The sequence below is a fragment of the Tenrec ecaudatus genome, chromosome 1 (assembly GCF_050624435.1).
Source record: "Tenrec ecaudatus isolate mTenEca1 chromosome 1, mTenEca1.hap1, whole genome shotgun sequence".
Taxonomy (NCBI): Eukaryota; Metazoa; Chordata; class Mammalia; order Afrosoricida; family Tenrecidae; genus Tenrec; species Tenrec ecaudatus.
The window spans coordinates 218,600,327-218,617,243 of record NC_134530.1 but is presented as its reverse complement, the minus strand read 5'-3'; the positions used below and the strand labels follow the sequence as shown (position 1 = coordinate 218,617,243).

The 16,917-nt window shown below is 56.0% G+C and overlaps 1 protein-coding gene across 1 annotated transcript in view; it reads left to right on the top strand.

Annotated features, from left to right (window-relative positions):
* Positions 1 to 16,917, top strand: part of CACNA1S (calcium voltage-gated channel subunit alpha1 S) — an 83,113-nt gene that overhangs the window by 34,915 nt on the left and 31,281 nt on the right. The window contains exons 11-22 of the mRNA XM_075540527.1: positions 1,127 to 1,352; positions 3,261 to 3,468; positions 4,337 to 4,457; positions 5,335 to 5,449; positions 7,128 to 7,221; positions 7,919 to 7,988; positions 9,415 to 9,547; positions 10,187 to 10,316; positions 10,575 to 10,634; positions 12,524 to 12,630; positions 13,336 to 13,423; positions 13,627 to 13,734. Coding sequence (XP_075396642.1) covers positions 1,127 to 1,352; positions 3,261 to 3,468; positions 4,337 to 4,457; positions 5,335 to 5,449; positions 7,128 to 7,221; positions 7,919 to 7,988; positions 9,415 to 9,547; positions 10,187 to 10,316; positions 10,575 to 10,634; positions 12,524 to 12,630; positions 13,336 to 13,423; positions 13,627 to 13,734 — 1,460 coding nt within the window. The remainder of the gene's footprint in view (positions 1 to 1,126; positions 1,353 to 3,260; positions 3,469 to 4,336; positions 4,458 to 5,334; positions 5,450 to 7,127; positions 7,222 to 7,918; positions 7,989 to 9,414; positions 9,548 to 10,186; positions 10,317 to 10,574; positions 10,635 to 12,523; positions 12,631 to 13,335; positions 13,424 to 13,626; positions 13,735 to 16,917) is intronic.

The following is a 16,917-nucleotide window of genomic DNA, read 5'->3' as shown; positions in this document are numbered from 1 at the left end:
GGTTCTCTAGAGAAGCAAAACCAGGACACTGGTGATTGTGTGTGTGTGTGTGTGTGTGTGTGTATACAAGTTTACATAGCAAAAAGGAATAGCAAATTAGTCCACACAACAGTACAGAGTTCACGCAGCCTAGGAACCAGAGTGTAGGAAGATGAAGGGGTGAGGGGTTGCGGGGGCCAGGAGTGCAGCCTAGAGAAGCAGGTCTCAGTGTAGAGACTCAAAGTGGCTGGCACAAGGTGCAGTGGCTGGCACAAGGTGCGGTGTCTGGAGGGTGGCAAGACAAGCGGTCAGCCCACAGGCAGCAGGCAGGGCAAGGTGGGGCGGGGTTGCTGCATGGAAGAGCGTGGCACAGCAACGCAGTCTACCACGGCCCACGGGCTCACGTGGCCCACAGGTGGCACGGCGCACATGGTGAGGCAGGGCAGCTAGCTGAGGCAGCATACTTGTCAGACCTCCAGGACCACCAGGGAGAGAGAGGAGCCAGCCTCCAAGGAGCCATGGAGCTCGGCCACACCTCCAAAGGAGATCATCAAGGTGCAACCTAATGAACAGGCTGAACTCCACCCCTACCTTCTTACGGGTGCCGTGTTGGCACAAAAAACCCTCACAATCACAGAGCCCAAGGTGTGCAACATGAAGAAATCAATGTAGACAGCCTTCACGAAGTTCAGCTGTGACAATGGTCGAGGCAGGGGCAGGGGCTCACGAGGGTGAGACCTGAGCGTTCTAGAACGTCCCTGGGGAAGCCGTTTGAAAGGAAGTTAAATACACAGGGAAGGAAGGATTGTCGACAGCGGGGTGTCTGAGACAGTGAGTGGGGGGACCCAAAGCAGAGGTGGACAAGAGGCACTGGGTCAGGAAAGAGGAAGGTGGACAGTGAGGAGGGTGGGGCAGAGCCTAGCCACTTCATGAAGTCTCTTCCAGTAAAGTAGATTGTGGTTCAGCCTTCTAGAAATCTAGAGTGGTGCTACTTCCAGAGGTGGGCACCCACGGGATTCCCTGGGCTTCGAGGCCCTGGAAATAGAGTAAGGGGGCGCCGGGTTCTGGGCTAGCCAAGGCAAAGGCGGGGGCCGTCGGAGGGAAGGGGAGCGAGGCTGAGGCGCTGCCCCCTCTCTCAACTCCGCAGACGTCGCCAACCGAGTGCTGCTGACGCTCTTCACCATCGAGATGCTGATGAAGATGTATGGGCTGGGCCTGCGCCAGTACTTCATGTCCATCTTCAACCGATTTGACTGCTTCGTGGTGTGCAGCGGAGTCCTGGAGATCCTGCTGGTGGAGTCGGGCGCCATGACACCCCTGGGCATCTCCGTGCTCCGCTGCATCCGCCTCCTGCGGCTGTTCAAGATCACCAAGTGAGGGCGCTGCGCGTGCATGCATGCTCGCACGCGCACGCTCACAAGCACAATGGGGCTGCAGCACGCCCACCGCCAAGTCCGTTCGGCTTTCCCCTCCTTTGACTCCCTTCTCAGTGGTCTCCCTCACCATTTACCAGTGCCCGGCTGATGGCTGGGAGGCGGGTGTGCAGTGGGAGAGCGAAAGGGGTGGATAGAAGGAAAACAGGGGCAGAGAGGGGAAGGAGAGGCATTCATTCCAGGACAGACAGCTCTTCGTTATTTACCACAGTTAGGTCTGAGGAAGGCACTGTGAGCCTTGCGTTAGCAGAAACTGAGCTGTTTCTTCCTGGAGAAGCCCCGGGTTAGATGGTGCCAGTCTGCAGACACAGCGTTTCTGGCGGTTACCAGAACACAGCCTTGTTTTATGTGTTGCTATTTAAAGTCACCTGACAGGGACCTGGTGGCTAGTGGGCTGCTTGTTGGGCCACTAGCCACAAGGTAAGCAGTTGGAGCCCAACCCCTTCCGGAGTGAAAGACATAGAGCTACAGTCTCGGAAACAGTTCTGCCCAGGGGGGAATTCGAATGGTCGCTGAGAATGGGAAATACTGTTGTTTCATCAGCAGCAAGGTCAGCAACCCTGCAAGACAGTAGTTCTCAACCTTCCTCACGCCGTGACCCTTTCCCCCAACTATAACATTATTTTTGTTGCTGCTTCATCACTGTAATTTTGCTACTGTTATGAATCAGACAACCCCTGTGAAAGGGTCATTCGACCCCCAAAGGGGTCGAGACCCACAGGTTGAGAACCGCTGCTGTAAGGGAGTGACGCTTATCTAAAGTATTTTCTCCACACGGCTCATCCCAGCCTTCTTTGTGCTCCACTCACTCTCTCACTCACTCATTCACACTCACTCACTCACTGCCGTGAGCCCGTCTGACCCACAGCGCCCCCATAGGGCAGGGTAGAGCTGTCCCTATGGCTTTCCAAGACTGCAACTCATGACAGGAGTAAACAGCCTCGTCTTGCTCTGGGTTTAGAAACACCAAATAGAAGGTCAGCATAGTGCTTGGGGCCCTTTCAAACTGTAAACACCACCACTAACAAAAAGCACAAGAAATGAGGGGGAAGGAGCCAGGGTGCTAACTAGACAGGTGCTTGCTAACAGTGTGAGAGCTGAAACAAGAAAGCAGGGCATCACCTCGTCTGGCCTCGGCTGAGAATGGGCGCCATGCAATGAACAGCCTCCTCCATCCTGCACATGCATGCTGCCGACTGGGCAGCGAGCAACCTTTGATTTAGGAGTTACAAGTAGCTTTAGAAAGTAGGCAAATTCACAAGCACAGCCTCCCTGCGAGGATCAGCTAGATTTGTTGAGCCCTAGGGTGAGTTGAAGGAGCCTTGCTGGCATAGTGGATTACTACTTGAGCTCCCAACCTCAAGGTCAGCAGTTTGGAACCCCCAGTCACTCTGCAAGAGAAAGACAAGGCTTTCTATTCCCATTAAGAATTGTGAGTCAGGATTGACTCGATGGCAGTGAGTTTGGTTTTCTGGAGTGTGAGCTGGGCACTGCCAGGCATAGGGGAGGCAGGAGTACACAGAGAAAAGTGACTCTTACCCACGTGGAACCCTAAGTTAATCCTAAACTAACAAGCAGTCCAACTAACAAGTGTGGACTCATCCACAGAGTGATGTGCTCTGGAGGTAGGAAGGGTAGGAGAGGCGGTCATGGGTCCAGGCCTCCATCCAATCCCTCCATCCCCAATCTCCATCCATCCCTCCATCCCAATCTCCATCCATCCTTCCATCCCCAATCTCCATCCATCCCCAATCTCCATCCAATCCTTCCATCCCCAATCTCCATCCATCCCTCCAAAGTCTGTCTAGATGCCACGAAGCCACCTGGTTGCTGCTCCTCTTCCCTCAGGTACTGGACGTCACTGAGCAACCTGGTCGCGTCGCTGCTCAACTCCATCCGCTCCATCGCCTCCCTGCTCCTGCTGCTCTTCCTCTTCATGGCCATCTTCGCCTTGCTGGGCATGCAGCTCTTTGGGGGCAGGTACGACTTTGAGGACATGGAGGTGCAGCGCAGCAACTTCGACAACTTCCCCCAAGCCCTCATCAGCGTCTTCCAGGTAGGCTGTGGGCCTGTGAGTCTCCCTCTCCCCCCCTCCCCCACTGTGGTCACTGAATCCTGCTACTTGTCACCACGGTGCTTCTCTCCATCTGCCTCCCGGGCACTCAGCACCCGTGCCCAGGGTATGCCCTTTGCCTTTGCCCATGCCCAGCACAATGCTGCGTGCAGTGGGACTCAGGCATTCGCTGAGCAGCGGGGCAGGGCGGGCCATGCAGAGGTCTGGTTCTTCTCCCAGGATGCGCACTGCCTGGGGGAAGTCAGACAGACAGACGGTGTGCTCTGCTCTCCAGGCTGGGGAAGTCTTGAGAATCAAATTGCTAGGAAGCATGGCTCCAGCCACTCCGTCACTAAAATCTGCCTGGGAGGAAGCGTGGCTGGGACTTCCTGAGAAGCCTCCTGAGCCAGGAGCTCCACGAGGCCAGGCAGCATTTCCTGCAGACCATGAGGCTGTCCTCTGCTGTAGTCAGTGCCTGTGTGTCCTGCGTGACAGTGTCACGTGCCACAGCAGAGAGCCCTGTCCTCCCTCTTCCCTGGACCGTGTGGTTGGTCAGGCATCCTGACTTGACACATGGCCCTCATTCTGGAGGCTGCGTGGCAGGAGGTCTGGGAGGGCCTGTGGTTAGACCTGAGGATTGGGAATAGAACCCAGGGAAGTGGTGGCCCAACAATCAACCCTCTTAAGAGCCAATGGTAAACCTTGAGATCCTTGGAGGAGGTTGATCAGCGATGGACCAAGAATGGAGAGGTGGAGGGGAAGTTCTAGGACAGCCTGATGGAGAGGAGAGGCCGCTCGACAATGCAGTCCCAACACAGGACTCTCCGTCCCTCCACGTGTCTGCCACGCCCTCCTCCCTCCCTCTCCCCAGGTCCTGACAGGGGAGGACTGGACCTCAGTGATGTACAACGGGATCATGGCCTATGGAGGGCCGGCCTACCCGGGCATACTTGCTTGCATTTATTTCATCATCCTTTTCATCTGTGGCAACTGTATCCCCTTGGGAGCAAGGGGCAGAAAAGAACCCTGGAATGGGGGTGGGGAGAGGGACCAAACAAAATGCTCCAAGCCCCCCACTCTCTAGGCAGCCAGGTGCTCTGGCTGAAGGGGAAGGAGCTCCCAGCCTCCAGGGCGTAAGTGGGACTTCGTCAAGGAAGTTGTAGCTGTAGGCTTGCTCTTCCATCCGAAGGTTAGAGCACCACAGGGGAGACCTGTTGGAAGTGGGAGGAATTCAGTTCAGAAGGGTGGTGGCGGCCGTGCCCAGGGGAAGGGAGCGAGTGCCTTGAGTGAGGCAGTGAGGACAGCAGGACCGTCGGCGCAAAAGTCAGGAGGCTCCAAGGAAGGAATCAGGGTTTTGTGGCCTGGGGTGGTGAGGGTGTGTGGGCCGTGGGACCAGACAGCCAGCACTAGGACAGAGCTGAGACGGGAGGCGTGAGGCAGATGGGTCTAGGGAGAGCTGACTGTGCCCCAAGGCTCCGGAATCCTGCACCTTGGAATAGGCTGTTCTAGGTGATGGGGAGCACTCTGACACCATGGGGTTTAGCCTCATTGAATGCATGTGTGTGCAGAGCATGATTCACTCCAGCCTCACACACCACCTTTGTGGGGAGGTGGGATTCGTTCCGGGCAGAAAAGGGATGGGACTCAAGGCCATTGTGGACCCAGGGCCCTCTCCAATGGACTTCTCGGGAGATTCTCATCCACCTCCCAGGGTCCCCGTCCTCTGGGGGGAGGCTCAGACAGAGGGACTTCAGCTCCCCCGTGGAGGGAGTGGTGTAGGTCCTGCCAGGACATGAACAAGGCAGCACACCTGTTGGGGAGGTTGCCCTTCCACCAGCAACCTGAGGCTCCTTAGCTGCATCCCTTCAGACATCCTGCTCAACGTCTTCCTGGCCATTGCTGTGGACAACCTGGCTGAGGCTGAGACCCTGACTTCTGCCCAGAAGGCCAAGGCTGAGGAGAGAAAGCGCAGGAAGATGTCCAAGTGAGTCGGTGCCCTCAGCGAGAGAGCCTGGGGCACCTCCATGGCTGCAGACACCCAGCCCCGGGCCACCGCCTCCCAGAAGCCTGAGAGGCGGGGGCCAGGACGCTAAGGGCTCCGGAGGGTGCTGCGTCCTGCAGGGGGCACTGGGCGCAGGACGAGAGGAAACCAGCCTCCTTGAGTGACAGGTTTTAAAATTTGCTGTAAAGGTTTAGTGACCCGTTGTGTCAGCTGAGCACTGGGCTCCACAGGGCATTTGTGCTCAGATTTGTCCAGGTAGGCTTGAACTTCCAACTTCCGGTTACCTATTCACACCACCCAGAGACTCCAGCTTTCTAGATTTGACCCACTCGCTGCCACTGAGTCACTTCCAGCTTGGACCTACCATCAACGACAGAGCAGAAACTCAGAGGGTTTCTAAGCGCGTGCATCTTTGCGAGAGCACCCAGCTCCGGCTCGCTCTCAGGGAGTTCCTGGCCGGTTTGTCCAATGCGTTTGAACATCACCAGGGCTCCTCCGCCTTCTAGTAGCTGGTGCTGGGTGCCCTTGACTTGCCTCCCACACACTGCAACCCTATGCACACAGCATGAGACACTGCCTGGACCTGGACCATCCTCACAGTCGTCCTTATGTTGGTGAAGGGCTTCCACTTGAGGCCGCCCCTCCACTTGACCGAGCAGGCTGTCCTTCTCCAGGGACTGGTCTCTCCTGACAACGGGTCCAAAGTACATGAGGCGAAGTCTGGCCTTCTGGATAGGCCTTAGGAAACGGGTTGCCAGAGAACAAGTTGTTGTAGGGACAGTCCCCCCCTGGAGGGGTCCTCTCCCTTGCTGAGCCCTGGGCATGTTGGCAGTGCAGTGGGGGAGTTTGTTTCATAGGGAACTCTTCATCAGTGGCAGACTCTGTCACGGGCCTCATTCTTGGGGAGTCCCAGCAGGACTGGTTCCCTCCCACAGTTTCTCATGCCCTGGCATGGAGATGAGGCCCTGGGACAGTGTTAGCGTGCAGATTCTGACTCGGGGGTTCTGGAGTTGTGACCAGCTCCCCGGGGCCCTAGTGGTCCGAGAACCACCTTTGAGTAAGTCTGTTTCAGACAAAGTCCTGCTTCCTCCAGGGCCCATCCCTGCAGGAAGGAGGTGCTCGTTCTTGGTGAAGGAAGTTGAAGAGAAATGGAGAGAGAAAGAGCGATCAGAAGCAGTCGAGATCAGTGGTTCTCAACCTGTGGGTCGCAACCCCATTGGGGGTTCTAACAACCTTTTCACAGGGGTCACCTGATTCATAACAGTAGCAAAATGACAGTGGTGAAGTAGCAACGAAAATAATTTTATGGTTGGGGCGGGGGTCACCACCACATGAGGAACTGCATGAAAGGGTCACAGCGTTAGGAAGGTTGAGAACCACTGGTCTAGACACTTCCACAGAGTGGACCAAGTGAACCAGGCTGTGAATTCTACATGCACTAGGTGCAAACGTCTTTACATCTACTCACCAATCAAATACCCAATAGCTGCATCAGGCCAGCTACTCACAGAGAAAGGCCTATAGCCATAGGATGAGCCAAGCTGCCCCTTCCCCCACAGAGCCCCCAAGCCCTCCTAGAGGGTCTTGTTCTGCTGACCACAACCCCTGAACACTTTCCGGTTGGACCTCCACCTTGTGTATTCTTGGTTGTCTTACTCAGGGGTCTCCCAGACAAGTCAGAGGAGGAGAAAGCAACGTTGGCCAAGAAGCTGGAGCAGAAACCCAAGGGTGAGGGCATCCCCACCACGGCCAAGGTGAGCACATGGCATAGGCCTGTGAGAGGTAGGGCGGGAAGACCTCCCAAAGACCCCTGGCTCACCCCTGTGCCTTAGAGTGCTGGTGAGGTGGGGTGGGAAGCTAGAGGAGGTGAAGGCACCCACTCCCCTGCTGAGTGGCGGGAGAGTCAATGACTCAGCTCCCCTAAGTATCCTTCCTCCTGAGGGGTGCAGGTGCCCCCAGTCTAGGACTCAACTTCTTCAAGATCTCAGCCCACCCCAGAGCAAGAAGGTGACCTCCTCCCTGCTTTATGCCTCCTGTGTCTGGAAGGCCCACCAGTGAACCAGCCCACCATGTCTGTCCCACCCTGCTTATTCCAGGGTGGCTCAGCTCGTTTTCCTGGAAATAGAGAAAGCAGAGCTCAAGAGCTCGGTGCTTGGCTTCCAGAGAGACTGAGCCTCCTGTTCTGGGGGCTCCGCTTCCTCCCAGGGAACCAGGCTGGGGCTCAGAGAAGACAGACTGAAGTCTCAACTCTGTCACCTGTCCTTGGGCAGATTGTCTGCCCTCTCTGGGCCTTTCTTGTGGATAAAACAGCAAGGATTGTAGTACTGCCTAGTTCTCAGACTGGGGGAGGATGAACTGAGATGGAGCCCACTCCCCACCACCAGTCAGTGCTCAGTAAACACAAAGGGACGCCTTTGTGTTCCTCCCACCTTCACGGGTTTCTTCCTGCAGCTGAAGATTGATGAGTTTGAATCTAATGTTAATGAAGTAAAGGATCCTTACCCTTCGGCTGACTTCCCAGGTAAGGGGCCTGGAGCCCAAGCTGCACCAGGGCTCCTGGGACTGGAGGGGGTATGCTGCTTCTGGGGGCAGTTCGGGGGCACAGGAGCAACTCCTTCGTGCCGGAGTGCCAAGTTCCGTTCCCAGCCAGGGCCCCTCAGGTAGCCACCACCCACCTGTGTGTGGAGGCCTGAGGGGGCGAGGATGCTGAGCAGGTTTCAGAGGAGCTTCCAGATGGAGAGGGACTGGGAAAGGCCTGGAGATCTGCTTGCAACTCTCACCCAGTGGACCTCATGGATCCCACTGGCGGGTGGGAGCTCACTGACTCCTTCTTCCTAAAAGGCTCCCTGGAAGAGAGAGGCCTGGCACCCAAGGGTGTCCGCCTCTCCTCTGTTTACTCAGGTGCTTCAGAGCACCAGGTCACTCTGGACTCTGCCATGCGTCTATGGTGGGATCCGCTGCTTAGCTCTGTTTCCCCAATGACCCTACCCTCCAGGGGACCTCTCTGGGCTAGGCATGGCATGGGGCTGAGAAAGTGAGCTTGCGCAGTGAAGTGTGGGAGCACAGAGGTGGGGTGGGCAAGTCCAGGGATATTGGAAAGCGATCTGCCAAAAACGCACACTCAGGCTGCACCCTCCTGGTCACGGAGCCCTCTGAGGACTGCCATCAATTCCTGGGGAGAGCTTGGTGAGCTTGGTGAGCAGGGGGTGAGGGGCTGGCCTTGGGAACCTTCAGACAAGGCGTTTTTTTTTTGCGGGGGGCAGGCAAAAGAAGCCAGGAGGTAGCGAGCCTGGTCACTAGGTCTCCGGACCTGGAGCTGAAGACCTCAGTTCTCCCCGGAGCCTGTGAGCCCCTGTACACGTGCCTGGAATGTCAGTCTCTCCCTCTCTCTCACTGACTTGGCACATACTGGGAACTGGCTGAGATGCAGGACGCATTGATTAATTGCTCTCCGTGCTGGGCGTTCCTCTGTGATGTGACTGATTTTAGACCCCTGCCCAGGGGAAGACCTTAGAATCTATTCCCAAGCCCCACCACCTGCCGCCAGGTCCACAGCCTGGGAGAGTTGTTCTGGAAGGGGAAGAGGCTTGCTGCCCGGAAAGTTCATGCTAGAGCCTAGACTGGCACTCGGGACTCCACAACCCTCCCCACATGGGAGATTGGAGTGTCTCTCCCTGAGATGGGAGATGCAGTAGTAAGGCTCCCTGGTCTCACATCTAGAAGGTTCTGGGCCTGCCTCAAACACCCCTGACAGCTCAAACCTGCTGGGGGTGGGGTGGGGTGGGGGGTGACTGGGCCCAGTCCTGTCGCATCCTCGTGTCCCACATTACCCTGCTGCCTCTTTTGTGTGCCAGTTCATAGGAAGACTCTGGACGCAGAAATCAGAGGACTGGCAAGGCATGAGAAGGCACCCCCAACCCAGTTTCTCTCTCCCTGCCTTCCCCTAGGGGACGATGAAGAAGATGAACCTGAGATCCCAGTGAGCCCCCGCCCCCGCCCCCTGGCTGAGCTGCAGCTGAAGGAGAAGGCGGTGCCCATTCCAGAAGCCAGCTCCTTCTTCATCTTCAGCCCCACCAACAAGTGGGTGGGAACTGCCAGTGCTGTGCAGGGGCTGGGAGGTGGGGCTGACGGGGGTCTCGGGGAGGCCTGTTTCTCCATCCTGAAGACACCACCTCCCTGCGAGTCTCTGTCTGTAATATCCTCAGCCCTGTTAGCCTAAGACCGCCATCCTGCTGAAAACGCAAGCATTGTCAGCCTGACTAGTTGCTTGCTCCTAAGAGGGCCTGCTTTTCTTGGATCCTTTCTGGGGGTGATAGATGGGGACAAGGAGACGAGAGCCAAAGGACAAAGGCTGTGGCCCAGAGCTAAGGGCAGGGGAGGCAGGGAGGCTCATTTTTGGTTTTCCATCGCTCTCCATAGTTCCCACAGAGCTCGCTTTGTCCTCATCGGGCAAAGAGATGAGAGGTCCCTTGGTTTGCATGGGGAAACCTCAGGGGTGGGGGTTGTCGCATATTAGAGGGTGGGCAGGGGCTGCAATGACCTCGTTGGGAGATGAGGCTCAGGCTGCAGGAAACAAGAACAGGATGGGGCATGGAGAGTACAGTGTGTCACTCAGGGAGGCGAGGATGGGCCCAGTGTCCCTCTGCAGAACAGAAGCTGACTGAGCCTGAGGCCCAGGAGCTCCCGCCTCACACACACCCCGCCACCCCACCCCATCAGGATCCGCATCCTGTGCCACCGCATTGTCAGCGCCACCTGGTTCACCAACTTCATCCTGCTCTTCATCCTGCTCAGCAGCGCCGCGCTGGCCGCCGAGGACCCCATCCGGGCAAAGTCTGTCCGCAACAAGGTGATGGTGGCACCCCCTGCATAGGTGTCACCACGGCCACAGCGTGGCCTCCTGTCCCTGTGGTGCTCGAGCGCACCTGTGGCCTCTGTGCTGAAGAGGGGCCGGGCTGCCCAGCTCCCTCCTGGACACTGCAGCCATAGCCTGGGGCACACACAGGTTCTCCCGCCTGCTTTTTTGGTGATGATGATGAGGATACCGTCACCACCCTTCCTCTCGTTGACTCCCCATCCCCCCCTCGGTCCCCCACTCTGTCCACAGATCCTTGAGTATTTTGACATTGTGTTCACCTCTGTCTTCACTGTGGAGATTGTCCTCAAGGTGAGTGAAGGGTCTGGAACACCCCAACCTTCCCTGGTGGGACTCCAACTCACGCCAAACTCACGCAGGGGCTGGGGTTGGCCAAGGCGGGGAGGTCAGGAGGCAGCATCAGGTTCCAGCTCATTCGCTGCAATGAGAGGGAGAGCGGGCTGCTGGGCGGATCCTTGGAGCCTAGCCCGGCTCCCAGCAGAGCACTAATCACGCCCATGAAGCCTTTGATGGACAGCCTCTTCCACGCTGAAGGCAGAATCACTGGGAGCTGTGATTGTTCGTAGACTGCTTGACCAATGGCTAGGAGGGTGTGTTAGACTGGGTGGACTAGAGAAACAAATCCAGCGACCCTCATCTGTGTGTAGAAAGAGCTGTATGTCAAGAAGTCATTGTGTGTCAGGAAAACAGCCCAGCCCAGTCCAGCTCAAGTCCTTACGTCTCTGATGCTAGTCTAAGTCCCTCTTCAGTCATGCAGCCACATACAATGATGCCGAATGCAGGAAGACCACAGGCTGGTGGGTGCAAAGCTGTGTGGCTCCCGTGGTGATGGCTCCGGCAGCAATCAGGCTCAGTCAACAGGAAAGCGAAGGCAGAGACAGAGGGGAGGTTCCCAGGACCCTCCTTATGAGAAGGCCACACTCACACGGAGGCACCATTAGGCTGTGGCCTAATTGACAGGCTAGACTCCACCCCTACACTTTTATATACAATGAAAGTATGTAACCACCACAAAAGGCCTCCCTCCAGAAGGCGCAGAGGAGTCCCCATTGCCCTTGAAGCCTCTGTCCCTCTCACCCACTGCCCACAACACACCCAAGCTCCCTCAGTCTGTCAGTGGCCACAAGGCTTATGCTCATCATGAGGCTCAGGGTGGAGCAGGGAGGGCCCAGCTGTGGCAAGGAGTGGGGAGAGTAGCCGTGCCCAATGAACAAGCTGTGCCATGAAATCGCTTATTCAGGGCCTCGACTGTCAGAAGAGGTGAGCATCCCCAGGTAGTAGCTTCCCCATCGTCAAGGAGGGGCATCCTGGAGGAGGTGGCATTCTTGCTAGACCTGAAAGTTGTTGGTGTGGGGGTAGCCAGCCCCGCACAACTAATCACGGGTTCTGTAGGTACAATTGTATGGTTAAAATATATAAAGATTATAATAAAGCCATAGAGAAATAGGAGAGATTGGAGAGAAAGAGGAAAATGAAGAAGTCAGACATGTTTCATAGTAGCATGCTCACCTCAGCTCCTCTTGGTGGTACACGTGGAGGTGGGGGACGAGTGAGCAGGACAGAGAGAAAGCGGGGTTTTATTTCTAACCAAAGCTTCTATATCTTTGGGTGCGTGCAAGCCCTCTGATTACAGATCAGAGTCCACGTCACAGGAAGGGGTTATAACACAGGCAACACAAGCAGGAGGAGGGGGATGACCTAGGGGTGTGCACGCAACAGAAAAGGGAGGGAATGGGGGTACGTATGTGATGAGATGGGCAGACCCTAGACTCACTCTAGTAGCCTGACCTGAGTCATCCTTGAGTGGTCCTGGGCTTGCCTTCAGGCTCTCCTTCAAGGGAACAATATCAGAAGGGAGTGGGCCCAACGTAGGGTGAGTCAGACTAGACAGTCTGGTTGCTCTAGAGGGCTGATACCCTTAAGAGAATAACCTCTGACCTACCTTCGCCGACCTCCTAGTGTACAGTCATTTACCATGCGTAGCAAGCGGTGTCTTGGGTTTGGCATATGTTTGGGGGAGATAACTTGGGAGAAATCTTTCTGTTTCCCACATGTTGGGGATCTCATTAGGGAGAGACAGCAGGGGCAGGGCAGTGGACGGCACAATAGTAAACACACTGAATGATGGGGGACACAGGCCAGGGTGCGGGCCTCCCAGGACGTGACTGTTCTCCCCCCAGATGATAACCTTTGGTGCCATCCTGCACAAGGGCTCCTTCTGCCGGAACTACTTCAACATCCTGGACCTGCTCGTGGTGGCCGTGTCGCTCATCTCCATGGGCCTTGAGTGAGCAGTGGCAGGGACCAGCCTGGGCAGGGTGCCCCCTCCACTCCATGCCAGGGCCTCAGAGCAGAAGCCCACCACCATTTCTTGGTGGGCACCATGCTGCTAGTGGAGGGTCCTTCGGGGCCACTGTTTGGGGGGCTTTCACCAGCTGTACTGCAGGGACAATATGCTAGGTAGTCTCCAGAATTGTGGAGACTGTGGGGAACCCAGGGCATAGAAAACAGCCCCCAGCTGTTTTGGGGGGAGCACCACTCCTGCCTGTGAGTAGCTTCTAGTCTGATGGGACAGACAGAGCATCTGTCCGCTCAGAGGGGAGGCATCTGCTGTGAAGCACCCTGGGTGGGGAGGGAGGTTGCTATCGGGGTGTTTGGGCCTGGGCTATCAATAAAGGTCAGCTCACCTGCTTCCAAAAACCAGTCAAGGGAAACCCTCTGAATCGCAGCTTTGTTGCTCGGTGACGGATCATGGGGTCTGCTAGACCGGGGCGCATTCTATCCCATCATGCACAAGGTTGCCATCAATTGGGGGCCAGCTCAACAGGCAGCTAGCAACAAGAGGGGCCCATACATACGGTTTGAGGGGAGGGCAGGGGAAGGCAGGAGCATTTTTTCGGAGAAAGGCAGGTTCTGTGGAGAGAGCTAGAGGCAGGGGGCTGGGGTGCTCCCTGCGTGGCCTGGGCCCTCAGCCCTCTGCTACCTCCCACAGGTCCAGCGCCATCTCCGTGGTCAAGATCCTGAGGGTACTGAGGGTGCTCCGACCCCTCCGGGCCATCAACAGAGCCAAAGGGCTGAAGGTGAGTGGGGCGGGGAAGGACCCTGGGGACTTGGGGGGAAGGGGAATGGGGGGGAGAGGCACAACGTCAGCAGTCCACTGTCCTCTGCCAAGCCAAGATCCGCATGAGGCACAGCCTCGTTCCAGGAGGCTGGCAGCACTCTGTGGGGGGAGGAGGTCGGCCAGGACCTGGCCCACCCCACCAGCCCTACCCTCCCTCCCCAGCACGTGGTGCAGTGCGTGTTCGTGGCCATCCGCACCATCGGGAACATCGTCCTGGTCACCACCCTCCTGCAGTTCATATTTGCCTGTGTCGGCGTCCAGCTCTTCAAGGTGAGTCCCCCTCCCCCAATGCACATGCCATCCTGGTCAGCATCCCTTCCCTCCCCCACGCTGGTGCCTGCAGGTCGGACGAGACAGAACTTGTCTGTTCTACCCTCTCAACACCCTCCCAGAGCGGTCCAACTCCACAGCACCTTCAATGATCAGGGCTGGCGTTTTGTTTGGGGGAGAGGGTGAGGAGAAACCTCCAGGTCTTTCTTCTGAGGTGCTTCTGGGTGAACCTGAACCTCCGATCTTTCAGTTCCCAGCTGAGCATGTTAACTGTTTGCTCCCCACGGGAATGCTTCCGCAGAGCAAAAGCAAAACCAAGCCCACTGCCATGAGTCGGTTGGGACTGGCAGTGACCCCATAGGACAGAGTGGAGCTGTCCCCGGGTTTCCAGCTTTAACTCTTTACAGGGGCAGCGAGCCTCGTCTTTCTCCCCATGCCTCTTTGCAAAACTCAAAACCAAACTGAAAGGAGATGTCCTCAGATGTCCTCAGGGGCTGTGCCATCTTAGTCTAGATCTGGTGGTACCCTCCTGGCCCCAGTGCCCCCTCAGCCGTTGACAGTGTCCCACCAGGCCTTGGCAGTGGCCCAGGGCCTCCTCTTCATTCCCCCTGGTGGCCTGCTGTCACCTTTGCCACCAAACCTCTCTTCTTCCTGACTCTCTATGGCTTCTCTTTGGGATGCAGGCTCCTTCTCAGGCGGCCCATGAGTCCTCCCCCACCAGCATGCTGCCTGTCCCAGAGCCACATTCCCATTCCCGTTATCACCCTCTTCCACTTCTTCCATCCCTCAAGGCCGCCCTGCCTGGCATTGCCACCTCCTTCAGTGCAGCTGGGCCCTGGAGCTCTGTCTCCTATCTACTGGGTGCTTTTGGCCATTTCACGTCTGGAAGCCGACCTCATTCTGTTCCTAGCAATTTACTTCCTTTCTGGGAACTGGCCCTTCAAGCGTTCCTCCAAGCACCAGCTCCGATTTCCAGACGCCTCCGGCTCTGGGATCAGCTGCAGTTTGGGGAAGGCCTGGGTGAGTGTATTTCAACTCAGACCCACCCCAATCGACAGAGTTGGGCTTCCTCATGGGATTTCCTAGGCTGGCCTCTCCCACCGGAAGCAGATTGCCTGGGAGCTGCTGATGGGCTCCCACGGCTAGCCTTCCAGTAAGCAGCTGGTGCTTCACCGTAGTATCACCAGGGCTTCCTGGGGTCATCTCCAGGCAAAGAAATGAATGCCGGGCTGTATCCTCTTTCATGCCCCATCCTGCTCCTGCCCCAGAGCATGCTTACATAACCCCAGCCGGTCTCAGACATGCGATGACATCGCCTCATCACCATTCATGTAGGCCTCAACCATGTATGGAGCGTTCTCTCGGAGACAGGCTTTATATTAGGACTGAGAGTCAAGAAGCAAACCCAACAAGCCCCCAGCTGATAGGCAGCGCACCGGCTTTGAGCTATATTTGGGGTGGACTGCCCAGAGGACCTTTAGGAAGATGGGGCCTGTTGGTCACTGGCCCGGATGGAGAGGAGTGTCCAGCAGTGTCCAGCAGCCACACGTGGGCAGCTCCTTCTAGACCCAGTGGAGGGCTGCCCTTCCCGGGCCTCCTCCTGTCAACCCAGAGGCCTTGGAATCTCCCCAAGGGCAGGATCTGCATCATACTCATCTTCTTATCTCTTCCCCTGGATGCATGAATGAATGAATGAATGAATGGACAAATGCCTTTCCTTTGACTCCCATGTCCCTTCCAGGCAGGCGCCATGGCCTTTCAATGCCTCAGACACACCCTGGGTGTTTTAGTCTCTTGTTCAAAGACCCCTAGTCCCCAAACACCCAAAATAATAAAAGATTGCCTATAATTGACATTCACATCCAACTTTGCTTCTTGGGACCTTGTCACATCCATTCCACTTTCTATTTAACTTTGCTTTCCATATGAAATTGTACCGCTGACTGCCAGCGCTCAGCATGGTGCCCCGTTGTTGCTTTGTCTGCTTCCTGCTTCTCTCCAATGCCACCTGCATCACCCACACCCTCTGAGCCAGCAACCTTAAAGATGGGGGAGGGGGACAGGAACAGAAAAAACTTGGGGGTCCCAACTGGGCCTTCAACTGCAACCCTGGCTAAACCTTTCTCTGCTTTTTTCTTTTTGTCTCTGGGTCTTTGAGGGAACTGGACCAGAATCCATAGGTTTCGATCCAATTTAGCCACATTAAAACCCGGCAATCAGCTCCATGCGTTCAAAGAAACCTCTTGTGCATGTGTGATATATATGTCAGGCAGAGAACAAGAGAAACAGTCCTGGAGAAAATCAGGGAAGGTTTGCACAGAGCCCCCTGGTCAGGTCTGGAGGGGGAGTAGGTGGGTAGCTGGAATCTTCCAGCTGGTCTCTCTCTCTCTCCGGCTCTTGTCCCCTCAGCTGCCCTGTGGGTCACTCCACTGGCAAAAGAAGGAAGTGGGGAGGTGGGGTGGGGGCACCCCTGAGAGAGGACTTTCTGCAGCAGTGGAGAGGTGCCTGGGACACTCAGCAAACGCTCAGCTAAGAAATGGGATTCTCAGCATTGGCAATGTGTAGATTCAGTGGGAAGGGACAAAGGTGAAGAGGGACGATTCCCTAGGTGGTGTAAGCAGTCAACTACTAATCAGCTACTAACAGAAAGGTTGGGGGTTTGAATCCACCCAGATATGCCTCGGGAGAAAGGCCTGGAAATCTACCGCCAAAAGATCAACCAATAAAAACCTATGGGGCCACAGCAGCTGCAAACATGCAGATACAGAAAAAGGCAGTCTTCACAGGGACATGTACAGGTGTGACTGTCTCTATGAAACTAGAAGAAGGATCTCAACTCAACAGCCACTAGAAAGACACGTGAACTTGTGCACAGAATTCCACTACACATTATGAGTCATGCACCATGACCACGTGAGATTGAGTCCAGATATGCCGTGAAAGTTCACATGGGGACATCAATCCATGTGATACACCGTATCAATAGAACAAAGGAAAGAACCCCAGGTCAGCTCTACAGAGGCAACAACAACAAAAAAAGCAAGCGTTTGATAAAATCCTAAACTCTCTTGATGGCAGCACAAAGGTGATTCCTCAATATGATTCAAGGTCCATAAGAAAATCAACAGCTAATATTACACGTAATGGGGAAAAACTGAGAGATTTCCCCTTGAAACTGGGAAT